This window comes from Chelonia mydas, chromosome 10, assembly GCF_015237465.2.
Source record: "Chelonia mydas isolate rCheMyd1 chromosome 10, rCheMyd1.pri.v2, whole genome shotgun sequence".
Taxonomy (NCBI): domain Eukaryota; kingdom Metazoa; phylum Chordata; order Testudines; family Cheloniidae; genus Chelonia; species Chelonia mydas.
In genome coordinates, this window is record NC_051250.2 from 38658599 (window position 1) to 38683846 (window position 25248).

At 46.0% G+C, this 25248-nt stretch overlaps 1 protein-coding gene across 1 annotated transcript; it reads right to left on the reverse strand.

The window, feature by feature from the left end:
• Positions 1-1029: 1029 nt before the first annotated feature.
• Positions 1030-23757, reverse strand: LOC102939633 (cholesterol side-chain cleavage enzyme, mitochondrial). Its single transcript, XM_007055479.3, has 9 exons — positions 22809-23757; positions 19057-19212; positions 18130-18329; positions 16839-17042; positions 15975-16135; positions 14132-14298; positions 5919-5997; positions 4532-4723; positions 1030-2341 (listed from the first exon to the last, which is right to left on the reverse strand). Exons 1-9 carry the CDS (start codon positions 23096-23098, stop codon positions 2219-2221), a joined length of 1572 nt encoding a protein of 523 aa, XP_007055541.1. The 5' UTR covers positions 23099-23757; the 3' UTR covers positions 1030-2218.
• Positions 23758-25248: the final 1491 nt, after the last annotated feature.

Below are 25248 nucleotides of genomic sequence, written 5' to 3' on the forward strand. Positions count from 1 at the left end.
GACTCCCTGAGGGGGCCCACGTTGAGAGACAGGCATGCTGAGGGTCAGAGAGGTGCAGTTTCAGGAGGCGGAGGGGCCTATAGCTTAACCCGAGAGAGTGGACCCCCCCCCCCCCCGGGAAGGGCTGTCATACTGAAGTGGGTTCCTCCCAGGTACTGTACAGAGCCAGGAGAGAGCACGAGACCTGTGAATCCGTGACACTTGGGTAACTCTACCCAAGTCGGCAACTACACCATCAGTGTCAACATACCTTCAGCTGATGGGTGCTATTCAAAGACAAACCATTATATTTCTCCCAGCTAGACAGTGTACTGGCAAACAATGGTGAGAAAAGGGTAAAGCAGTGGTGCCTATGGAAAATTTCTCAAAGGCTATGACATGGGTGGTTGAAAGCTGATGGGCATCTTCCCATTCCAATGCACTTGAGAGGGCAGCATTGGCTGTGCTGACACAGTCAAGGTGACCTTGACTAACTCTGCTAACACGCTTGAAACGTCTGGATCCTTTTGCCACTTCCCTGCCTGAGGTTTGGGGCCGTGTTGCAGGGGTCTACAGGCCAGGGGACTTGCATGAACATTCATCTTGCCCTGTGGACAGTCTCTACTTTGCCTTGAATACTGGAGGAATTTGATCACAAAGGCACATTTTTTTTTCCAGGCTGGAGACTCCAGTTAGCACCCTTCAGCTGCCTAGCCAGATTGTCTCTTCCAGTGACCATTGCATTGGTCAGCAGCAAAGGCAGTGACAGACAAACCCTGGGTTAGGGTCCTGGAGCTCCCACCCCACTGTGACTCACTATAACCTCAAAATAGCACCCTGAAACCCCCATATTCACCACTGTCATGTAATTGTGATATTTCATACAAAGTATGCCATGTAAGGTATATGAAAAGTCATGCTCTGCTAAAACCCGTTCTGTCCAAATATGTATAGCATTAGTATGTATACAGTTATGAGATTTTTGCTGTATGGTTGTTACTGAAATATGCTGTAAATTTGCTAGTGATATACAAAGGACACATGCCCAGGATGGTGCTCCATGACCATTAATCAGCAGGGGTGTTGTACTCAAGGGATTTACAGTTCAATGACAGTCACCCAAGTCCACACAATGGGGGTTTACTCTATCACTGTGATTTAGCAAAGCTTACCGGGACATATCTGGGCAAGTATCACATGGACTGAGGGTATAAAATAAGGAAGAGTTGTAGCGTATCTTGGCCTTTCTCCTTCCACACGTACGCTGGAAGCAGCAGGCACACCAAGAAGATGACGGTCATCTGGGGACACTGGTCCAGACTTAATGAGAAGCCTATATATTAAGAACTGTAACATCCAGTGGAGTGGGAAAATCACTGATCTGATACTGCCTGGTGTAATAAGGGCTAAGATTTAGATTGCGCATTTAATCTTTTATTTTCTTTGACAATGTTCTCTGATCTTTATGCCTACCACTTAAAATCTATCTTTCTGTAGCTAATAAATCTGTGTGACACTTTATTTAAAACAGTGTAGTTTGCTTGAAGTGCTTGGGCAATCTCACCGCAGTTACAAAGGCTTGTGTTATGGCCTCTCCACATTGAGGGAGCGATGGATCAGGTAATAAATTTACACTGGTCAGACTGGCTGGAGCCTCTCTATTAGTTCACGACAGGTTTCAGAGTAGCAGCCTTGTTACTCTGTATTCGCAAAAAGAAAAGGAGTACTTGTGGCACCCTTGGAGACTAACAAATTTATTTAAGCATAAGCTTTCGTGTTGCATCCGATGAAGTGAGCTGTAGCTCACGAAAGCTTATGCTCAAATAAATTTATTAGTCCATGAGTGGCTGAGAGAAGCCTTCATGTAACTCAACTGGGTGTGTCCCTGCTTGTGGATGTCTGTGTAAGTGCAGTACCTGCCAGAGGTTAGCATCTTGACATGACATCACAATGTGCGAGGGAGCCCAGGCTGATAGGCCAGAGGGCTCAGTGGTACCCAAGTTCCAGGTTGCACCCCGGGGAATCCCATCACACCCAACCCCTAGCTCCCATTCTTTTCTTCTTACTAGATTCTAATTTTTATGTCTAGAGACAAAGTTCCACAAGGACATAAATCATATGTACCCAGATTGTCCCAAACAGAGGTGACAGCTCTTCAGCTGGCTCAAGATGGGTTGACATTGGTTCCATCACCCAGCCTTGTCACAGAATCAGTGGGGAGTGGTAGCTTCTGTTCCATTCATGGCTGGGAGTCCAGGGCCCGTAACGTAAGGTATATTGGTTTGTCTGGGATCAGGATGAGGTCAAACTGGGTACCAACGTCCACTCCTCTCTTGGTTTCTATCTTGAAGTTCTCCAGCATCTGGGAAATAGAATAAAGGAGACAATGAAAATCTGTCAGAGATGCAAAATCATCTTGATTCCAGCCAATGTGGGAAATGAAAGAGAAGGTCTCATTGCACTGTGGCTGCAATCTGATGCAACATCAGTCTCCAGTCACAAAGAGCCAGTTTTTCAACCTGTGGCACAGTAATTTCTTGCCCATGCCACTATCGCCCTCTGGAAGATCCAGGGTTGACTACCGCAGTTCAGGAAATTTGCAGGACTGATGTTCAGTGGGGCCTTAGGTGACTGACCCTGATAACCAGAGGATGAGAAAGGCGTGTTGGCAGCTCCACTGTGGAGCAAGGTTGAAATGACTTTATCCCTAGTCTTTGCCTGAGGGAAGTGCTGTTGACTTCGGGGCTAGACATCCATTAAATGTCCTTGTATTCATTGCACTAAATGGTGTTTGCTCTCCATCCGTGCATGCAGGAGATGATGTACACACCCAAAAATGTTGCTTATTTGGGGAGGATTTTGTACCTCTCTAGTTGTGGTTTTTTCATGAAATTCAAGAAAACTGGCAAAAGTCCTCTGTGATCTGCCATAGAACAAACCATGTGACTTGGGAAGCCTGCATTGTGAAGCCACCTTTCACTGGAGAAATGGGCTTAACAGCCAGAGGAAAATTCATGATCTTAGGTAGTTTTTTGGTGGATCGTTTTTAAATGTATCATGAAAAATTATTACAATTACCTATTTACCATTTTTAATTTACAGTTGTCTTCACAGATGCATTATGTCAATAGGAGAGTGCTCGCCCATTGACATAATTCCTCCACCTCAGTAAGAGGTGGAAGCTATGTCTGCAGGAGATGCTCTGGGTAGACAGTGTAGGCAGTGTAGACACCGCTGTAAGTTATGTCATTGACTTAAGCAGGAGTATAGCCAAGCTCTAAGCTCCTTACGTAGCCCCCATGACCGATGTATGTGGGCATCTCAAATTCTTTAATGCGTTTATTCTCACACACCCCTGGGAGTCAGGGCACTGTTATTAGCCCCACTGTACAGCTGCAGAACCTGAGGCACAGCATGGCTAAGTGACTTACCCAAGATCATACAGGCTTCCTGTGCCAGGGCAGAGAATTGAGCCTGGATCTGTGGAGCCCCAGGGTAGCACCCAACCCACCAGCTCAGCCTTCCTTGCAACATGTTCATTAGCTGCAGACATGAAAGCACTTTATAAAGGAAGGCAACTATTATTAGCCCCATTTTACAGTTCGGGAAACTTAAGACATAGAGGCCCAGAACCTCAAAGGTATTCAGGCACCTTTGTGGTTCTGGGCCAGAGAGATGAAGTGAATATCCATAAACACTGACAAAGCTGGGCCTAGACACCAGGACTCTGAAACCAGTGCGCTATCTGCTGGACCATGCTGCTTCCAGTGCAAAGAAAGACACCTTGCCCCCCCCGAATTGGAGTGGTTTTGCATATTTGTTGCTAATTTTTTGCACACTTCTAGCAGGACTCTCAGGGTATGGCTACACTGCATTATAAACTAGGGTCTGTGGGATTTGAGTTTGTGAGCTCGGTGCTGCCAAGCCCATGCTTGCGCAGCCACACTGCATTGTAAACCTGGGTTTACAATTGCTGGAACCGGGTCTCACAGCCATGCTAACATATCCATACTTTGCTACACAGACTGTCTGACTCGGGTCGGCTTGAGCTCTGTCTACACTGCAACAGGACCGGGTTTGAGCAAGATTCATGTTCAGCCCCACCCACATAGCAGTGTCCTAAGATCTGGGTCCCGATTGCTTATTGAGTCAGACTGGTTTGTGTGTGGATGGAAGAGGGGGTTGGGGGTATTGGGCTCAACCCTAAGTCAGATCCTAGCTTAGTGTTCAGTGTAGACATATCTTCAGATCCCAGTATGGGGGAAGAAAGGGGATTGCAGGGAGCTTGCAGGCACATGCACCTGAACTGTAATTTTCAGCCTTAGCTGTGTGACCTATCTACCATGCAATGCTCATTCCACTTGTGCAAGCCATGCAGACAGCCAAGTGCCTAGACCTCTGTTTCTCTCTTTCCCAGCAGAGCCTTAGGTTGCCCTGGTTCTCTGTGTAGTTGCCCACAGCCCTTCTCCTACATCGCCGCGAAGGTGCCTCAGCGATAAAGGGGCTTTGCAAATTCTGTGGCTTTGCCAAGGGAGGAAGGTGTCAGACTCACATGGATCAGGAAGAGCTGCATCTCCAGCTCGGCAATCCTGCGACCGAGGCACTGGCGTGGCCCAAAGCCAAAGCCCAGCGCCCTGAAGTATGTAGAATCCATTTTCAGCCATCTCGCTGGGTCGAACAGCTCTGGCTTGGTGAAGAACTTGGGATCACGGCCCATAGCATAAATTCCAACCTGCACTAGTGTCTGCAAGGGAGAGAGGAGGGAGGGTGAGTGGACTGCTAGCAGCTCTCCCAGCTGGCATCCATCACGGGGGCTCTGCCAGACTTCGCTCACGACAGGGGAGTGACATTGCAGTCACAATGTGAGGGAACAGCATCTGCCCTTACACCAAGGGTGATTCTGGCCAACTGTGCCACCACAAGCAGACATCCACACACAGGGCCTTGTGGGCAGCCCTTCCTCGGGGTGTGTGATGCTGACTTTAATGGTGTGCTCCATAGGGAGAGCGGTGTTGTATGTGCTACACAAAGAGGCTGTGAGCTGTTCACTCTGTAACTGGCAATGGTTTCCGAGCCTGTGTCTGCTCCAGTGAGCCACACCCTTAGTTCCCCCATTTTCTTTGGGCCAATCTAAAGTGCTCTTACAACCGAGTGTAAGCTCCATATCTGCGCAGGGCTTAACCTCACTAGGGGAGTTCCCTCCCCCACCCCTTTTCGCTGGGTAAAAGGGAAGAGGGAACAGCAGAAGGGGGGGTCCCATATTCAGCTGTGGAAGGATTCCCTCAGTGCAGGCAGGTGTGGTGGAAGGCTGCCTTCTGAAGGAAATGTGTCGGGCTCAGGTACAGCAGAGATTCCAGGCAGCTCAGTGTTCTGTGGGCCAGGGGACACGCCAGCCCCCAGAGCAACCCAGGATCAGGCAGGCGCAAAGGTAGTTTAAAGTTCCATCCCGTTCCCCGTGAGTTCTGTGCTGTGTCTAAAGCTCAGCCTACATTCCCATCCCTCTAACATGCCTTGGCCACCCAATTTGGATGGGCCCGGCCCTTGTGCTTTGGGCTCGGTGCAGATTCATGGTCGATCTTTTCTTTAAACACCATGCTAATGTGCTCCAGCCCTGACCTCACTGAGTAGCCCAAGCCTGGTACAATCCTTTTGGCCATAAGAAAGTTTTTAAACAATGCTTATCCACAATCTTCCCTTGGCTGTGAATGCAGCCTTTGCTAAAAGTCAAGGGTATTCTGCACTAGAACTGGCTGACACAACATTTAAAATGGCCGGGGCAGCCTATAGCTGTTCTCCCATGCTGGCCACCACCACTGGAGAGGCACCAAAAACAGCAACAGTGGGAAATGTTAAGGCAAAATCTAGTGAAGACAAAACCAAAGTTCCACAGCTGCCTATTCCCCTCCTTTCATCTGGCCCTGCCACGGCAGGAAACTCACCTTGGCGGGGATGAAATAGTCTTGGAGGATAATCTCCTGTGTTGTGTATCTCTGTATGGTCACTGCCACCGGATGGAGCCTGCAGGAGGAGGGCGCATCAGGGTGGGATTTACTCATCACTCATTTACAGCCAATATTGTCCCAATGGGCGGACTATACAATCAGGGCTGTGCATGAGACCAGTCATCTGCCTTAGAAATAAGAGCTCAGCCCAAAGACTCCCCATGCCATTCTGCTCCGGCTTTGCTAGAGGACCTACCTCTGTTAAACCAGAACATCAAGCTGTTGCTTGTGACAGAGTATACAAATCCTCCGCTGTCCAGGAAAGGGTTAACAAGCTGCAGTGAGCTTAATCAGCCCTAACCTGCTACACCTGCAATAGGTGTCAGATAGGGCTGTCAAGTGATTAAAAAAATTAATTGCGATTAATCGCGCAATTAAAAAATTAATCACGGTTAATCGCACGATTTATCGCGCTGTTAAACAATAATAGAATACCATTTAATTTTTTAATGTTTCCTATATTTTCAAATATATGGATTTCAGTTACAACGCAGAATACTAAGTGTACTGCGTTCACTTTATATTTATTTTTATTAGAAATATTTGCACTGTAAAAACCAAAAGAAACAGTATTTTTCAATTCCCCCATCACAAGTACTTTAGTGCAATCTCTTTATCATTAAAGTTGAACTTGCAAATGTAGAACAATGTACAAAAAAAGTGCATTCAAAAATAAAACAATGTAAAACTTTAGAGCTTACAAGTCCACTCAGTCCTACTTCTTGTTCAGCCAATAATTCAGACCAGTGGGTCTCAAGCAGGGGTACATGTACCCCTGAAGGTATTCAGAGGTCTTTCGGGGGTACATCAACTCACCTAGATATTTGCCTAATTTACAACAGGCTAAATAAAAAACACTGGTGAAGTCAGTACAAACTAAAATTTCATATATACAATGACTTGTAGTGCTGTATATACTATACGCTGAAATGAAAGTAGAATGTTTATATTCCAATTGATTTATAATTATATGGTAAAAATTAGAAAGTAAGCAATTTTCAGTAATAGTGTGCTCTGACACTTTTGTATGTTTGTGTCTGATTTTGTAAGCAAGTAGTTCTAAAGTGAGGTGAAAGACAACTCAGACTGCTGAAAGGGATACAGTAGTCTGGAAAGGTTGAGAACCACTGGCTCAAATAAATGTTTGTTATATTTGTGGGAGACAATACCCCTCACTTCTTGTTTATAATGTCACCTGACAGTGAGAACAGGTGTTCATGTGTCACTGTTGTAGCCGGATGCCAGATGCACTAAAGATTCATAAGTCCCTTCATCATTCCAGAGGCCATGCGTCCATGCTGATGGTGGGTTCTGCTCAATAACGATCCAAAACAGTGCGGACGACGCATGTTCATTTTCATCATCTGAGTCAGATGCCACCAGCAGAAGGTTGATTTTCTTTTTTGGTGGTTTGGGTTCTGTAGTTTCCATCTCGGAGTGTTGCCCTTTAAAGACTTCTGAAAGCATTCGCCACACCTTGTCCCTCTCAGATTTTGGGAGACACTGGTTTTAGAAATCTCACATTGTTACATTCTTTTTGTTTTGTCAGATCTGCAGTTAAAGTGTTCTTAAAAAGAACAACATGTGCTGGGATCTCATCCGAGACTGCTATAACATGAAATATATGGCAGAATGTGGGTAAAACAGAGCAGGAGACATACAATTCTCCCCTAAAGAGTTCAGTCACAAATTTAATGAATGTATTATTTTTTTTAACGAGCATCATCAGCATGGAAGCATGTCCTCTGGAATGGTGGCTGAAGCATACGAATGTTTAGCATATCAGGCATGTAAATAACTTGCAATGCTGTCTACTTTCAGGTGACATAGTCAGTAAGAAGGGGGCAGCATTATCTCCCTTAAATGTAAACAAACTTGTTTGTCTTAGTGATTGGCTGAAAAAGAAGTAGGACTGAGTGGACTTTTAGGCTGTAAAGTTTTACATTGTTTTGTTTTTGAGTGCAGTTGTGTAACAAAAAAAATCTATCTTTCTAAGTTTCACTTTCCTGATAAAGAGATTGCACTACACTACAACTGAAAAATATAATTTCTTTTGTCTATCATTTTTACACTGCAAATATTTATAATAAAAATAATAAATAAAGTGAGCACTGTACACTTTATATTCTGTGCTGTAACTGAAATCAATATATTTGAAAATGTAGAAAAATGTCCACAAATATTTAATAAATTTTAATTGGTATTCTATTGTTTAAAGAATGATTAAAACGACAATTAATCACGATTAATTTTTTTTTAGTTAAACATATGAGTTAAGTGCAATTAGTCAACAGCCCTAGTGTCAGGAGAAGATAAAAGAGGAGAGCCCAGCTGGGACGGAGAGCAGCTTCACAGCCCTTGCTCTACGAGGAAAGTCTCATTTGGGGCCAGAAGCTCCAGAGGCGGGGAAGGTCAGCTTGACAGGGGATGTACTCCATGTGACTTGCCTGTTGCTGCTGTGGTTGGGACCCTACCTGAAAGGACTGACAGACAAAAACCCCTTTTGCTTTGTGCACCTGCCTGGGAACACAATAGCGGTTTGGTGGGAGCCCAGCTATGGCCCTGTCACATTTCTTAAGACAGTTTCCATTCTGCACAACTTACTGTCTGTGTAGCTGATCAAACCAGCATATTGCTTCAATGGGCTTGAAGCACTAGCAAATCATCTAGCCTATTTCCTTGAATTGTAGAAGGATTGACTCTGGTTTCCAGCAGGGTCCACCAATCCAAACACTGGTGGCTGAACTGTTACTGCTGGAACTGGGGAAAATTCCCAGTGTAAATAAGCCTCATGATGCCTAAAGCCAATCCTGCCAGATGGGGGTAAGGTCTAGTCTTGAATCACTCCATGGTAAGTTGTTCCAGTCACAATTTGTGCTATCACCAAACTGGTCTGATAACACTACCCCTAATATTTAGCCTAAACTGTTCCAGCTGTAATTTAAGATGTGTTGCCCTGTCCTTGTAATTGCATGATCACTGTTTTGATGCTACCCCATGCATACAGCCACCATGCATCGCTGTGATATAGTTCTCCAATCCTCTCAAGCTTTCTCCCTGGGTCTTACATGCCAGTTCTCCCATCATTTGACCTATTCTCCTCTAACCTCATGTTTGTCAATATCAACAAATTAATGAATTAATGGCACAGCAACTATCAGCAGTTGCCACAGGGTGGAGGACAGCAGTAGAGGTAAACTTGCAGTTAACTCATTGGGTAGGGGACCTGGTGACATGGGTAGGGGATGGCTTCAGAAGACTAACATGGGGAGAAGTGTGTGTAGGTGTTCAAAATGCTCAGTTAATAATGTTAATGGATATTATGAGAGATGCTTGGTCAGAACAATGGCCTTCAGTATTAAATCGGGAGGCTAGCCCGTATTTATCCACAATTGCAAAAACATACCCATCTACCTGGAAAATAACATCCCCGACCTGTGGGGACAGTTCTTGTGTAATTGTTACTATGATACCATGGGAAGGAAATGCAAATAAGGTGGTTCCCTTGAACCCTATGGGAGTAAGTAGGGAAAGGGGAGCACGTTGGGCGCCACTAGGGAATAGGTGGAGGGGGGGTGGAATGGGGTAAATTGGACTATCATCACATTAAGCAGTTGTATATCCAGAGGAGGAATATGGATGTGCCCCTCTCCTATGACTATGGAGGAGCAGGATCAATGGCCTATTGCAAAGTGGGGGCATTTAGGGGTAATGTATACGGGGTACGGTGTATTCTGTTGGGAATATATGCAATCCTGCAATATAACACTAGAAGGCAAAATCCTTCCAGTGTATGACAAAATTATGAACTTCTATACACTGCCACCTGGACTATGGTGCACCAGTGGATCAGTGGACTTAATCGTTGTAAACAATCGAACCAGCACCTACTACCCCATACCGTACCAAGTAGTTGAATTGGTTTGGACAATACCAAATTTCACTGTGGATATTCAATGGACACACAATATGGACAAAAGTACACAAAGATTACAAGAGCAACTTGCTGCAAGCGCCAACAGTTGGACACACTTACAATACACACTACAGGATGGCGCTGACAAAATTTTAACCTTATCAAAGGAGGAGAAGCAGTGTTTTTGGTGGTGGCCAGGATGTTGGACCATACTGCAGTGGTCAGGACTCTCAGTGTTGCTGTGGATTATCATAGCAGCTGGTGTATTGTTAACTATATGTGTGTTACATTGCATATGGAAACGATCAAGGGGGGCACAACCCCCTAGAGAACAGCCACTAATTATAACCTATAAGTAATGTAGTAAGCCCCCCCTCCCCCCAAGTGTACTAGACAACCCGGACCCAACCTTCTCGGGCCCACTATACTAGGAAGTCTGGAACACTAATTGGAATAGGTGTAGTATGCCCGTACGAGAGAAGGTGCAGGGCACGGTACTACACAAGGGGCAGTGGGACAGATGGAGCATCGACACCTTCCACCTTGATGCCTGGCCCTATCAGGAAATGTGTCACCATATGTCCTATGCTTTTCCAGGGTTACCTGGGCAGGAGGATCCCAAAAGAAAAAGAAAAAAAAGGGGTGGAGTGTTAGGATATAGATATTCAGGCCTGTCTGCAGAGGCCTGTACTTTAAGAATTTACGTGTATTCTTATCACTTAGCTCGTTAGAGGTATAAAAGAAAGAATCAAAATCACTGTCTGCCAGTGTAAAGTCCTTCTCTTACTGTGACAGTCTGAGGCCCTGTTCTTAGGCTAAGGCCTTTGGCTAAGCGACAGAGGCAGCCATAAACTGGGAAGTGACCGGTCACATCCTCACATTCCAAAGTAGTCACATTGAAATAAGGTGCTATTGGGCTGTTAGGAATACAGTCCTGTCCTGATAGTGCCTATCACCTCCAGAGAAAGGAAAGTGCCTAGAAGATGTAAAAGGAAATTGAGGTTGATTGAGTTCTTACCAGACAGAAAACTCTTATCAATAGACACAGCTGGGAAACTCTTATGTCTTTATAGATGTAGTTGTGAAATCCTCACTTCTGTATTATTTTGTCATTATAGTTCCCACTTTGCTATTGTTTATTGGCATGGTCTCTGTCTGGTTCTGTGATTGTTTCTGTCTGCTGTATAATTAATTTTGCTGGGTGTAAACTAATTAAGGTGGTGGGATATAATTGGTTAGCTAATCATGTTACAATATGTTAGGATTGGTTAGTTAAATTTCAGTAGAATGATTCGTTAAGGTATAGCTAAGAATATTACTATATAAATTAGGGGCAAACAGGAAGTAAGTTGGGATTCAAGAATAAGGAAAAAGGAACTTGTATTTAAGCTTGCTGGAAGTTCACCCCAATAAACATCGAATTGTTTGCAACTTTGGACTTGGGGTATTGTTGCTCTCTGTTCATGCGAGAAGGACCAGGGAAGTGGGAGAGTGAAGGAATAAGCTCTCTAACATAGTTCTCCAATCCTCTCAAGCTTTCTCCCTGGGTCTTACATGCCAGTTCTCCCATCATTTGACCTATTTTCCTCTAACCTCATGTTTGTCAATATCTCCATTTGACTGGACCCACAATGCCAGTTTAAGAGTCTAAATACATTTCCTGATATCCTCAATGGGACCAATTTTGGTCCTGAGATTAAATCAGGAGTCACTTGATAGTCTGTCTATGCAAGTCAACTGGTGTAAATGATCAAAATCAGGCCCAAAGCATTTAACATGGGCATGGTCTACTCACTGTAAAGGTGCTGTACAGAGAATTTAGAAAAACCGTCTCTGCCCCAAGATCGTCTCTGCCAATCTAGGAGCCATTATGGGCACAGCAATATCTCATGTAGCCTTGGGAATGAGAAGCTGTTTCATTGAGAGAGTGGAGATGATTGCCATGAAACCAGAGCTCTTCCCTATTGTCTTTCTGGTTTTTGCTATAAGCTGTTTAATGTCCTCCTGGCCACCAGCAGAGAGGAGCAAAATCTTGGGGCCCGATCTTCACCTGGGGTAAATCTAAATAACTCCAATTAAGTAATGGACTGATGTTGATTTGCCACAGCTGAAGATATGGCTGTTTAATTAATGCCCATCTAGCAGCCCAGCACCCTTCCTGGCACGAGCAGTTTCCTGTCTGAAATGGGAGGGAGTCAAAGTCCCAGAATAGTCGTAGATGTGCTGGCCCAGATGAGCATTCTTTTTGGACAGGTTCCCCTTCTCTCATTGTGCTGCCTGCAGAGCTGGACTCCCAGACTTTTAAATTGACTCTTTTGAAGCAAGCACTGCAATTTTTGGCTAGCTTTGATGCTGCACGTGCAGGGCTTTATTAGTTTAGTCTGCCATTTCCCAGGGTTAGATCTGGTGTCCGTGGCAGATGGGAACTCACTGTTATTATGGCAGCAATTGGCAGTCCTGAAGGTTTTCTTCCAAAGCTCTCCAAGGTTTACTTGGCTTTGTGTTTGCACATAACGTGCCCAGAACCCTTGAGCGCATCTCTGCAGATTCATGATATTTATTATGAATCCCCGTCTTTGTGCTACCTATCTCTCTATCATGGGAGATAAATGAGGCCAATATTAGACAGACAAAATAATTCACCTGATTTCCTGGGGTTGTCAATGTTGGACTCAATAATCAATGGTGCTATTTTTTCAAGTTTCTTGAGTGCCGGTATTAAAGATTCTGAAATATGAGGAAGTAGTAGGAAAGCTTGCAAAAAGAGATGAGACAGACTGCCCCCTCCCTTCAATCCACAGGCACAGGTCGGCAAAGCAGCAGATGTGCCATGCGTCTCCTATGCAAGGGCAGAGTTGGTCATGGAGGAGTCAAGAAAGCTGCTCACACAGAGAGAGAACCAGTTTAGTGATATCCTTACTCATGGTATCTTATGGGAAGAGTGCAGGGGACTGGACCATATAAACTCTCAAGGTCGCTTCCAGTCCTACGACTGAGTGTATGGTTCTATGCTAAAACTGTATTATAATTTTCAACTGCTAAGTGGCACAGTGCATAACATCCCTTATCAGAGATAGTAACAGCATACCTAGCCGTGTTCTAAGGTATCTTAAAAAGAACACATATCTTGGATCTCTGTAGCCAGCCAAATTCTGGTACAGAAGTCTGACCTGCCAGTAGCATCCCTGCAATCTCTCTTGTACAAGGAGCACATGACACTTTGCAGCATGGGGCTTTTTGTCAGTTTGCAAAGGCACTGTTCAGTGTAGCAGTGGCCAAGAGTTAGCAATGACTTCATATTTGTTCTCTTCTCCTGTTTCCTTGAAGCTCTGAGAAATTGTCATGGAAAAGCAAAATAAAAACGTTATGGTGAACCCACTGGAGGTGGGATGGAGGAATCTTCCAATGCTGTGAACTTATTGTTTTGGAAGGACAACAGTACTGTGCTCTGTGGTGCTGTTAATTGTCCTTTAAGGAAGTAAATTTATTACCCTTTGCATCAGTTTCCCTCAAAAATGTTTCCATTCTTGCTAAGCCATAAATGCTGCACTGATGAAAAAGTGTGTTAGATGGACTGCAGCAAACCCACTATGCTGGGAGAGAATCAGAGACTCCAGCATCAAAATCACAGGACCCGCCACTAGAACTAAAGTGATAGTTCTAGAGGTGAGTAGGTAGTGAGCAGTTATCATGTAATACAGGGGTTCCCAAACTGTGGGCCCGGAACCAAGTGGATTGTGACCCCCATTTTAATGGCATCACCAAGGCTGGTGTTAGAATTACTGGGTCCCAGGGCCCAAGCCCACGCCCCACCACCAGGGCTGAAACTGAAGCCCGAGTCCCACTGCCCAGGGCTAAAGTTACATGCCCCCCCACCCAAGACAGAATCCCTTGGGCTTCAGCTTTGGCCCCACCCGACCCAGCCCAGTCTTCAGTCACCAATTGTGGGGTCGTGTAGTAATTTTTGTTTTCAGAAGGGGGTCACGGTGCAATGAAATTTGAGAACAGCTGTTCTAAGAGGATCAGCCATTCAAGGGAGACACTCATTTTTCTTCAATGGTGAAAAACTCCACCTCCAGAGCTCAGATTCTGTAGTGCTGGGGGCTGTATCAGTACCTAGATACCAGGCTGAATTCCCATAGAGAGAAGGCAGTCATCTGTGCACTCATATCTGGGTCAAAAGTGGTGGGGGTTAGGAACTGATTACACTGTCTTGGAAAGAAAAACTCCTTACCTGAGTGTTTCCTTGATGGCAGCTTTGAGCAGCCGCACGGCTTTCAACATCTTCAGCATATCGCCCTGTGCTGCCTGTCTGGCTGCAAAGATCTCCGCCCGAAGCTGCTCCTGCACTACTGGAGTGCGAGCCAGTTCGAACATGGCCCACTGGAGGGTGATGGAGGTCTAGAGGAGGGCACAGAGGATGGTCATGGGGGTCTGAAGCAGGGCACAGGGGAACGTCCTAGAACTCAACACCAGATATGTTCTGACCCTAGGGATGTCGCTCTACGGGTGAACCATGCATACCATATCACCTCTCTATGCCTCAGTTTCTCTTCTTGACAAGGTCGGGCGGGTTGTGTGGCTTTAATGAAGCACCTTGTACTGCTCAGAGAAGACGACCCCCCCGCCCCCGCTATATTTCTGAAATGTTATGGGCCAGGACTTTTAGAAGAGCCTATGGGATTGAGGCACCCAGGTGCCAGAACTCCAATTCTAAGCTCTCAACGTTAGCCATTCTTTGCCTTGTGTACCTCACCAGGAGCATCCTCCTTTGAGGAGCAGTGTGGGAAAGCCAGTGTGGGAAATGTCATCAGAGGGGAGCCAGGATATGGAAATAGGGAACTATGTTGAGATTCCATCATTGGTCCGTAGTGAAACGCCAGGTCCAAGCTGATAATGAATGCTCTCCCCTAATCCTTCTAGTACACAGCAATTACCAGAGATATTGTAATATCGCTGGCACGTTCTACAGAGAGAGAGAGAGAGAGAGAGAGAGCACCCTTTAACCCTTCAAATTCCTCATCTGTATATAATTATGATATTATATATAAAGTTTGCCTTGTAACACAAGAGGGAAAATCATTTCTCTAACCATATATGTTTATCATTAATGCATGTGAGGTTATAAGAATTGTGTTGTATGGTTATTACTAAAATATGCTGTAAATTAGGGAATCAACCAGATATTAGGCCCGCAGAGGCAACAGCAAGGAGAAAAACCAACGCCGTTCTCCAGCAAGAGAGCTACAATGCAATGATTCACCTGCATAAAGCCACATCAGGAGAATTGCTCTACTTGCCTGGAAACTCAGCAATGCCCCCCCTCCAGACATGCCTAGACTTGTGTTTTCCAGGCACATGGACTGAGGGTAAAAAAAAAAAAACAGAGTGGACACATACTGCGCCCTTCTCCTGCCCTAATCTACCCTGGAAAAACCCAAGACATGGTGAAGACAAGACTCCAAGACAGGAGATTGGCCCAGGTTTAAGGAGCAGACCTGTATATTAAGGACTGCACTATCCAGTGGTTGAGAAAAGCTGCTTAATCTAGATGTTGCCCAGTCTAATTGGGTTGAGAGTTTAAACTGCATGCTTATATTTTATTTCTTTTGGTAACTAACTCTAACTTTTTGCCTGTCACTTAATATCACTTAAAATCCATCTTTTATCATGAAGAAATTTATTTTACTGATTATCTTTACAAGTGAATTTGTGTGAAGTGTGGGTACAAAGGCTAGTGTATATCCACTTTCCATTGTTGAGCAGTGCAAGACTGTATATTCCTGAGGTACAGTGCTGAGCTCTGGTGCCTTTCTCTGTGTGATTAATGAATGGCTCTGAAAGCATTAATGCAATCTAGCTTGCTGTGGGGCCTGCACATGTGGTTGTGCTGAGTAATAACAGCACCTGGAGGGGTTGCTGCTGGTCACTAGCAAGGCATTGTGAGTGAGAGCCCAGGCTGGAGAGAGTTAAGGGCCAGAGTGGTTCCACAGTCTGAGGCTGCACCCCAAAGGGATCCGGTCACAATCGCCACTACAACAATGGCACTCTCCCCAATCCCCGAGGCTCATCCTTACTGTGTCTACCCCTCCTGCCATCATCTCTGTCACGTTCGATTTGATGTCATCGATGGGTAGCTTGTCCTGTACCAAGAGGCTGGACAGGATGCCAGTATATTCATTGGTATTTTCTCGGTCCAGCCGCAGCTGTCGGTAGATGTTCTGTATGCACTTGTCAGCTGGGAAAAGGGGGAGGGAGATAGGGAGAAAAAAGGAAAGCAGTAAATGCAGCACCTAGTAATATATCTATGAAGGCCCATCCCTCCGCCCACTCCCCATGCCACCATAGTCACCTCTGAGCCCCTGGCCCCTGAGTACCCTGAATATGCTAAACTGCTGTCATTGAATGCCTTTTTAATGGCATCTCTGAAGCCAAAGGATCTCACCAGCCCCCAGCAAAAAGCTGTGAAGCTTTCCCATGGGATATATAATTTAGCTTTCCGAGACTGGCCAGCTCTGGCTAGAATCTGGTCCGCAAGGACACTATGGGGAATCCCGCACTTTCCTGACACTTTGTGTCTTTCCTATAATTTCCCAGCTGAGGTCATTTGAGTTAGCCGTTCTGCACCATAGAAAACTCCACCAGCTCTCCAGCAGAGCTATCCCTGCTGCCTTCCATCTAAGAGACCCTAGCAGTACATCAGAGCCCTCAGAATAGCAAGAAGCAAGTATCTTGCCAGACTCACCCGTTCCTATGAGCAAAAATTATTTTCTATGTAAATCCATTCTTTTCCCTCCATGATGTTCCCACAACTTCTCATCTGTTGCAGTATCATATTGAGTCTAGGCCATTCCGCATAACAGCCTGAACGCCCCTGCTCTAGCCAGCAGCCTTAGTCTAAGCTGGGTGGGATCTATGCAGCAGTGCACATGAGCTCTCACCATGCCTGAAAATCACATCCCAGGCCTGCACATGGTCCCGCCAGGTCTTAGAGTTGATCCTGCAGAGCATGCTGGGTGGGATGTAAAGCATGGGTGACGTGGTGTGGAACATCATGGTCACAGCATCGATGAACTTCTGCGCCTCGGGGTCAATGAAATCCTGCAGGAGCCCGAGGCGTGCTCCATACAGGACGTTGCACACGGCTGCAGGGGCAAGGGTTAGGGTTAGTACCCAAACATTCCGCAAAATATGACTCTGGGGTGATTTGAGGCCATTGGCCACAAGCCCCTTCATTACGCAGTATGTTTATATGCAGGGCTGGTAATGCTCTCTCTTAAGGGTACACAGGCAACCGTAAATCTGGCGTTTTCTAGCTTCCAAGAGCTTGGCTTTACAATCTTAATGTATTTTTATGTAGTTCTATCGGATGTAATATATAGTGTCTCTTATCCAATATCTTCCCGATAAGAACATCTTATCCAAGTTCTTCCCGCCAGAGACGGGCCATTTCTACTCATCTCTAGTCCAGCACGAACATATACACAGGGCTGAAATGCAGCCACCTTTGGGGTGCAATGGTAGTATTTCTGGGCCAGCAGTCACCGCACAACAGTTCAGAACACAAAGAAAGAGCACCTTTTTGTAGCTCAGGCTGCAGGAAGAGTCTGGTGAGGCAGGATGACTCCAGCTGAAATTTGGTCAGAACTCTGGAGCCATCAACTGTATGCTTGGGGAAAGTGCCATGAGTAGCTAGAGAAACAGTTCAGCGGCCATCTGGTGTAAATTGATGTATTTCCATTGACCTCAGTGGCGCTGTGGTGATTTAAACCAGCTGCGGATGTGGTCATATATATTTCATCCACAAGATATTCAGACATGATAGCGAGAGAGCATCTGGATGATCCTTATAGAACCTCGCATTGCATTAAGAGGCATAAGGCTAGAGGCATGAGGCTAGACACTTACTGATTCTAACCCATGGGGTTTGTTTCATGCTGAAGAGCTTCCGCTGAAGGTCACTTGGGTGCTCATCCAAACAGATTTTCCTAAGCAGAAAGGATGGATTTTCCACCTCCTAAGGGCGTTCAGACCTTATAGGTGTGGTTCAACCACTTCTAATGATAGGCCATTTGCAAAGTCATAGGAATCAGTGGCATGTCTGGGGGGGCTGGATTTAGGCACTAGTGCAAACTGAACTCAGCAGTAGCTTTTCTCTGCTTCCCCCAGATGCCCCCACTGAGCCAATGAAACCCCACAGGCAATGGCAGCATGTCAGCCCAGCCCACTCACACTCCAGGGCGAAGCGGAACAGCTCATTGGTGAGGTCGGCCGTCCACCTTCCCCGGCCACTCTTCTCGATCTGGACTCGCACCCTCTTGACAAAGTCCTCACCCACCTCATTCAACAGGGGCACAAAGCAGTCGATCACCTTCAGAGACAGGACCTCTTTATTCAGAACGAGGCGGTCGGAGCGCCAGGCCTCCCCCTTCCTGGGAAAAATAAAAGGAAGATCAGTCACATCGCTGTGTTCCCTGAGATATCCAGCCTTTCAGGGCAGGGCACAGTATATACCCATTCCTCGGTCCTACACCTAGCCCCTACCCATCGCTCCAACCCTCCTCATCTCGCCCACAAAGCAACACAGAGTGATTTTCCATGCGTGGCACCCACTGCTTCCTGTCCAGCTGTCATGCCCTTGCTGGTCTGTTCCCATGTGAATTCCCTCGCAGACCTTGAGTAACATGTTCCAGGCCAGAGTCCTGGCCTGACAATCACACAGGTCCTAGCAGCAGGGATGCAAGTTGCATGGTGAGTGTAAGCTAGGATAAAGCAAGCTTTCCATGACGGGCAGGTTGGCATGTGCTCAAGTTAAGAGACCAGACCTGTCTCTCTGCTACCGGTAAACCTACCTAACCCACCTGAGCCTCAGACAGTTTCCTAAGAATTAGGTGCCCAACCCACTTCGCTCCCCAGCTGATGCTCCAAATTCAGAGGCATCACTATGACAATGCTCCTCTTTTCCCATCATGCTACATCTCCTCCCTTCCTAGATCACAACATAAAAGTGAGCCCAGTTACCTTTGTCATTAGAAAAGGGATCTCCACTCTCACCCAACTTCTACATTGACTCTACCTTCGCAAGATTCATTTTTTCCCCCTAGTTTCCCTTTATATAGCTGGAAGTGACAGTCAGAAGAGGCTATAGCCCTTACTTACTTGAGAAGCACTCCATATGGCTTGTTGCGAAAGTCACGGTAGGCCACCCAAGGTGGCACCATGAACCTCTCTGGATAGTTGCCCTCCAATTTAAAGAGAGTAGCAGCATCTTCTGGGTTAATGATATTCACACTCTGGTAGAGGCCGAGTTTCTCCCTGTGACATTTGACAGGGGATCAGGACACTCCCACAAGCAAAAACCACTGAAGACAACATAACTTCCTGACCCTGATAAATGGTGAGTAGGGCAGGGCTTGTAACTGGTACCCCATGAGTAGCAAAGGGGGAAATTCAGAGCGGCCGGAGTCTCTCTGTTCAGCATCTAAAAGTCTGGCTGCTGAGCAAAACTATGAGCCTGATCCAAAGTTTGAAGTCTTTCCACTGACCCTAATGAACTCTGGGTCAAATCTGAATTATGTATTTAATTAACTGGAAATATCTAAAACATGCCCATTGCACATGCCCCTGAGCATATATATTGAATGTGAAAAATGGGCCAATATCAAAACACTTATAAATAACATGCTCTCAAAGGATGGTCTTTTCAGCAGCACCCAAGTGACAGCAGGGTAAAATCCCATTGACTCCCAATAAGACATATACTCCAAAATCACTTGGCCAGTCTGGCTGCAAAGGGCTTTTGACAAGCCCTTAACAAGTGCTTCACAATCTAAATGGGATTAGGACTGCCGACTGCACTCAGTGACCCAAGAGGTCTCTTCCTTTCTGTTTTTAATACTTCTGCATTTGTTTAATGATTAATGTATGGGATTGGCATCCAGGAGAACTGATTTCTGTTATAATATGTCCTTCTGTCCTAGGAGTGTCTTGAGGCTTGTTTAGTTGAATTGTTGATTTTGCTTGCAGTCCTTGGACAAAAGGGACCATCACAGGAGTTAGCCATGGAAATGAATTAGACTGAATGAGCTGTGATTTCCTGGCCAATACAGGGGTAGCCCCAAGCTGTTCCCATTGGGAGAGTTTTCATTAGACTTACAGTCAGGAATTTTGGTAAGTTGATTTTATTTCCTTTCTTAATATCATACCCTGTCATGATAATCCTCCTCACTGTTTGCTAAGCTAAACTGCACATAGCTAGCCAATTTAATCTTCCTCACTCAACCCTTTTGCTGCTCGTCTCTGAACTGCCTTCCTTTTACCAATAGCTTGCTGATAATAATTCTGTCCAAAACTCAGCCGGACCTCATTACCATGGAATCTGAGCCCTCCATGTTCTTTGAAGTATTTGTCCTAACAACTTTGTGAGCAAGGGACATGTTATTCCCATTTCACAAGTGGTGTACTAAGGTACAGAGAGAGACTAATGGCCAGATTTTGAAAGATACTTAGGCATCGGTGTGCTCAGCTTTGTGAGACCTAACTGGCTGAGGAGCCTAAGTCATTCTCAAAAATAATTTAGGCACCTAGGAGTCTAAATCCTATTGGCTTTCAATGGCAATTTGGCTCCTAAAGGCATAAATCCCCTTTTCAAATTAGATTTAGGCGCCTAAATAAATTTCCTTGCTGTAACGCTGAGTGCAGCAATAGCTAAGTACCTTTACAAATCTGGACCTAAGTGATCAAATGTGAAGTCTGTATTTGAGCAGGAACACAGGTCTCCAGCATCCCAGACTAGAACCCTAACCACTGATCCACCCTTCCTCTTCTGCCTGAATACAGTAAGTTGCCCAGAACCATATCTGAGTGGCACTTGCACCAATCCAAAGTATGAATTACCTGGTTGCCTTGCATGAAGCCTTGACCTCAAGTTTTAACACCTTCGGGAAAAGTACGCATTTATCAAAACGCTGGGCTTAACCCTCCCTATGCCTCAGTTTTCCCACTTGTAAAGGAAGGGTAATAAGTTACCTACCACATAGGGAGACAGTGAGGCTTAATCTGTGAATGTGCTTTGACATCCTGGGCTACCTGTTGGGTTTAGTGGTGCAGCTGCTCTGGCTCTGTAACACTTAGTGTGATCAAGGTGTGATCAGCGTGGGAAAGGATCACTCTTCCTGTCTGCCCAGTGCACACACTGAAGAATTTGAGGACACTGCATTGTGGCTTTGGAGCCACAAACTGAGTCTCTGTTGGACAAAAGGGGTGTGCAGCCTTCAGAACTCAGCCAGAATTCCCCCTGTAGCACTGAGGTGGAAACTATGTCACCTGTTTCAAGAAGGATCTATTTCCCCTCTACCCCTTCATGCTGGCTCAGCTCCTCTAACTGGCGGAGAGCCATGGTGGCACCTTCCATTTACCCCAAAACAACCTCTTTGGGAAGGCTGGCATGGTACCTGCCACTAGCCCTTCACACAGATAATGCAAGAATTATCTGTCGCTTTCCCCAGGGTCTAAGTGCAAGGGGCAGCTCCCCTTGAACACTCTGCCACATTCTGTCTTCGAGACTACATCACAGCCACATCCCACAGCCTTGTTCCATAGGGCCATCTCCTAAATGTCCTTCCTAAGGGTCTGATCCTGGGAGCTGCTGACACCTGCAACTCCAAAACAGTGGGAATTGCCGGAGATCAACACCAGCCGAGATCAGACTCTAGTTACCAAGGGAAAACACCAATTACTTCCAAAGGGAACTGAGCAAAATTAAAGAATGCGACTTCAGGATCAGGCCCGTGCACACTAAACTAGCCCGAGCTGTGTAACAGATATACAAGATAGTGGATGAAATCCATAAGCCTAAGTCTAGGGGGGAATTTGGGCCCATGAGGTTGTCTCATAACTAAAATAACCCTTGAGCTAGAGAGATACTGGTGATATAAGGCCACTACCTCAGCTGGTGTAAATGGAAACAGCCCCATTGCAAACTGTAGAACTTCCCTAACTTTTGTTAGCTGAGGATCTGGCCCATAGCCTTGTACTAAGTACAGTTTGGAGAGAAGTTTGTAAACAGTCCTAAAGATTCTGCCAGCTAAGAGAGTGTGATCAGAGTAACAATGAAAATGTATCAAACACTGTAAATGGCCACTTCCATCCCAGGCGGCTTTCTCGCTGCAGTTACAATCCACAAATGTTTTGATTGGCAGATTTGCCTCTTGCCCTGTTATATTAACTGGTGGCTGAGTTGGGCATGTGCTGCAATGAACAGAGTGAAATTTCACTGTGTGATGTTACATGTTCACACACGGGAGTTTTGTATTTCTGCCCATCCCCACATCGTCTGAGCTCCTAGATGTACAAACCCACATGGAGAGAAAGGGTGGACTTCTAGTTAAGCCACCTCAGACTGGTAGAGATCAGATACTTGCATGGTCTTTCAGACCTGAACCTGCTAGACTATTAGTATTCCAGTCACTGTATCAGGGTCCCTCTGTGCTGGGGGGAGGGGGGGGGCTGGTGGAAAGACCTTACCATATCAATAGACAAAGGGTAGGTGGACAAATTGAGGCACAAAGAGGCCAGTGCCTTGCCCACTGTCATGCAGCAACTCAGTACCAGACCAGGTCACCTCACGCCCAGTCCTAATCCACTAGCTTAACACAATGTTCCTCAGTTTACACTATTAGAGTTGGATACCTGGGGGACAGATGTAAAAGCAGATCTAAATGGAGGGGCAGATAGATAAGATTGTCCCACAAGTGACTGAGAACCCAGGTTTCCAGTCTCCTGCCCTATTGCCCTACCCACTAGACCATGGTACCTCAAAACCATACCTATATACACCGTGATCCCCACATTTTCTTTTATGCCACTGAGCTACCCTTAGCAGGAATTTGCAGAGCCTCGCAGCTTCTTACCTGTAAATGGGTCCAAACTTCTGGAACTTGTGGATCATGATGTTGTGGACGTTGTGGAAACCACCCTCCTGCCAGAAGTGAAAGAGGTTAAGCCAGCCTGTTCTCCAGTTGCCTGGAAGCTCGCTGAAGGGTCGGACCACCTTCCGTTGGAGGGAAGGAGGGTAAACCTCGCCAACAGCTGTGTAAGCCCGGCGGTAGGCAGGAGCCTGGCCGTCCTCGGTAGGGGAGAGGATCCACAGGCTGCTGGGATTGGCTAAAGCTGGCAAACGCAACCCACCCCTGGCTAACATGGCCCTCAGGGAAGGGAGAACAAAACAGACAAATCACCTTGTTAGTGAAATTCCTTTAGACTGGCACACGCTCAAATAGGCTTGCTCTTATATTAACACAGTCTCTGTCAAGGACTAGCCAGTTGAATCATTGCTGCTGTCCTTGCCTCCATATCACTCTAATTATAGTAATGGCAATGGAAGGTTAGTGAAAGCCACGCCCATAGGAATGCAGGAGTAACGGAGGAGCAAGGTAGGGGGGTGGACATGGCTGGCTACTCCCACTTCTATTCCTAATGAGAAGGCTCAGAAATGTATTTCTTTGCATGTGATAGAAATCTCCTTCAGATCAGCTAGCTAACCCTAAACTTTGATGATCCAACAGTGCTGGTGAGGTTGCTTTGGTAGGATTTCCTGGAAGAGGGTTGGCTCATATGTTTGGAGGAAAGAGGAGGGGGCACAGCACAAGGACCATAACCCAGATCCTCAAAGACACATTCCTAACTGCTGTTGAATTTAAAGCGCTATATAATTACAGTACAAATAACACCACCACCTACCTCTTTTAATAATTAGATCTCAAAGCACTTTACAAAGGAGATCAGAAAACTGAGGCACAGCGAGGTAATGTGAAGCAGCAGGCCAGTCGCAGAGCTATGAATAGATCCTAGTTTCCTGACTTTTAGTCCAGTGCTCTACCCACTGTGAAGTAGTACTTTTTAAGGGATACTCTGCAATTAAAAATTGAGCTCAATCAAAATCTGCTCTGCATCTAGGGGAGAACTGGCTGTTTCAAAGCAGCCAGCTCTGGTGATTTCACTGCAAGTCCTGTGACATTTGGTGTTTTTCTTAAAGTCGCATCTCTAGGAGAAACTCAGCTTTTCGATTGTTTTTTAAATAGCTGAGAAAAGCTTGAAATTGAGGAAAAAAAGCTGCACTGTGAAATCTCAGACACGAGAGGGAAGGAAAATGAAAATGTATAAATCTCATTATGTTTAAGCCAATCTCATGCTTTCTGGGGGCCTGGCTCCTGATCTGGATCCTGTTTGGAGATTGGAAATATGACAATGAGTTCTGTTTGGCTTGGGTAAAAAACAATTTGCATTCAAGAATATTTTTCTGTTTTTGCATAGTACAAAGGTCTGAGATGCGTGGGTTTGCCAGGAAGGTTCCCCTTGAAAAAAACAACTGACTTTGATGTTTTCATGGGCTCACAGTACTCGTGCTCTCTCCTGGCTCTGTACATTCTCCCGGAGGAACCCCCTTCACTGTGACATCTGTTCTAGCGTGGTCTACTCTTTCACGGGGGGTTAAGCCATAGGCAGCTCCGCCTCCTGGAACTCCACCTTTCTGGAACTCAGCACGCCTGTCCCTCAGGTAGTCCACTCGGTCTGGACCCCCCCGGGAGTACACCCCTCCAGAGGGAATAATGCAGTCCAGATCGCTATACTGCAGTGACTCTCGGGCAGCATAAAACAGAAAGGTTTATTGAACATATGAACCCAGCACGGGACTCTCCGTGTCCTCAGGCCCAGTATCCTGTGCTGAGGCACTGTACATCTAGGTCTGTCCCGCATCCAAGTGGGCTCTGCTTACTGTGTCTCCAGTAGAGAAGCCCCCTCTTTCCAACGGAGGCATTCTATAACACCTATCAACAACCCCAATAGCTCCTCCCTTGTGCTTTGTCTTACGTCCCAGGTAAACAGGTCACTGGGGCCCTCTCTCTTCCGTTCTTTGTTCTTTTCTGGCTGGAACTGGTTGGTCAGGTCACCGGGATCCTCTCCTTTCAGCCCTTTGTCCTCCCACAGGCCAGAAACGGCTGACTGACAAGCTGGGGTGGGACTCTTAGTCACCACTTGTTAGGGAACCCCATCTCCAGGCCATTGTCCAACGTTCCCAGCTGCTAGGCGGGGTCACACCTGGTCCTCTGCAACAACAAACCCTCTCTCATCAATGTGCTAAACACACAGCACACAGGGAAACTGAGACACACACACACACACACACACACACACACTCTTCATGTAAAACACTACCAAAATCCCCAACTTTGTCACATCTCTCCTGCACTTCGAGTCTGAAGTGAGTTGGGTCACTCCAGCCAGTGAGCTGTGGAAGTTCAGGCCCCCTTCTCCAGGACAAAGCATCAGCTATAACATTCATGCTCCACC

Excerpts from the sequence above, each read along its gene's own strand:
- LOC102939633 (XM_007055479.3), bottom strand. The coding sequence starts at position 23,098 with ATGTTAGCCAGGGGTGGGTTGCGTTTGCCAGCTTTAGCCAATCCCAGC. Across the intron at positions 16,136-16,838 it reads GGATGTGATTTTCAGGCATG|CTGACAAGTGCATACAGAAC; the intron begins GTGAGAGCTCAT and ends CCCTTTTCCCAG. Across the intron at positions 2,342-4,531 it reads TGCAGCTCTTCCTGATCCAT|ATGCTGGAGAACTTCAAGAT; the intron begins GTGAGTCTGACA and ends TCTATTTCCCAG.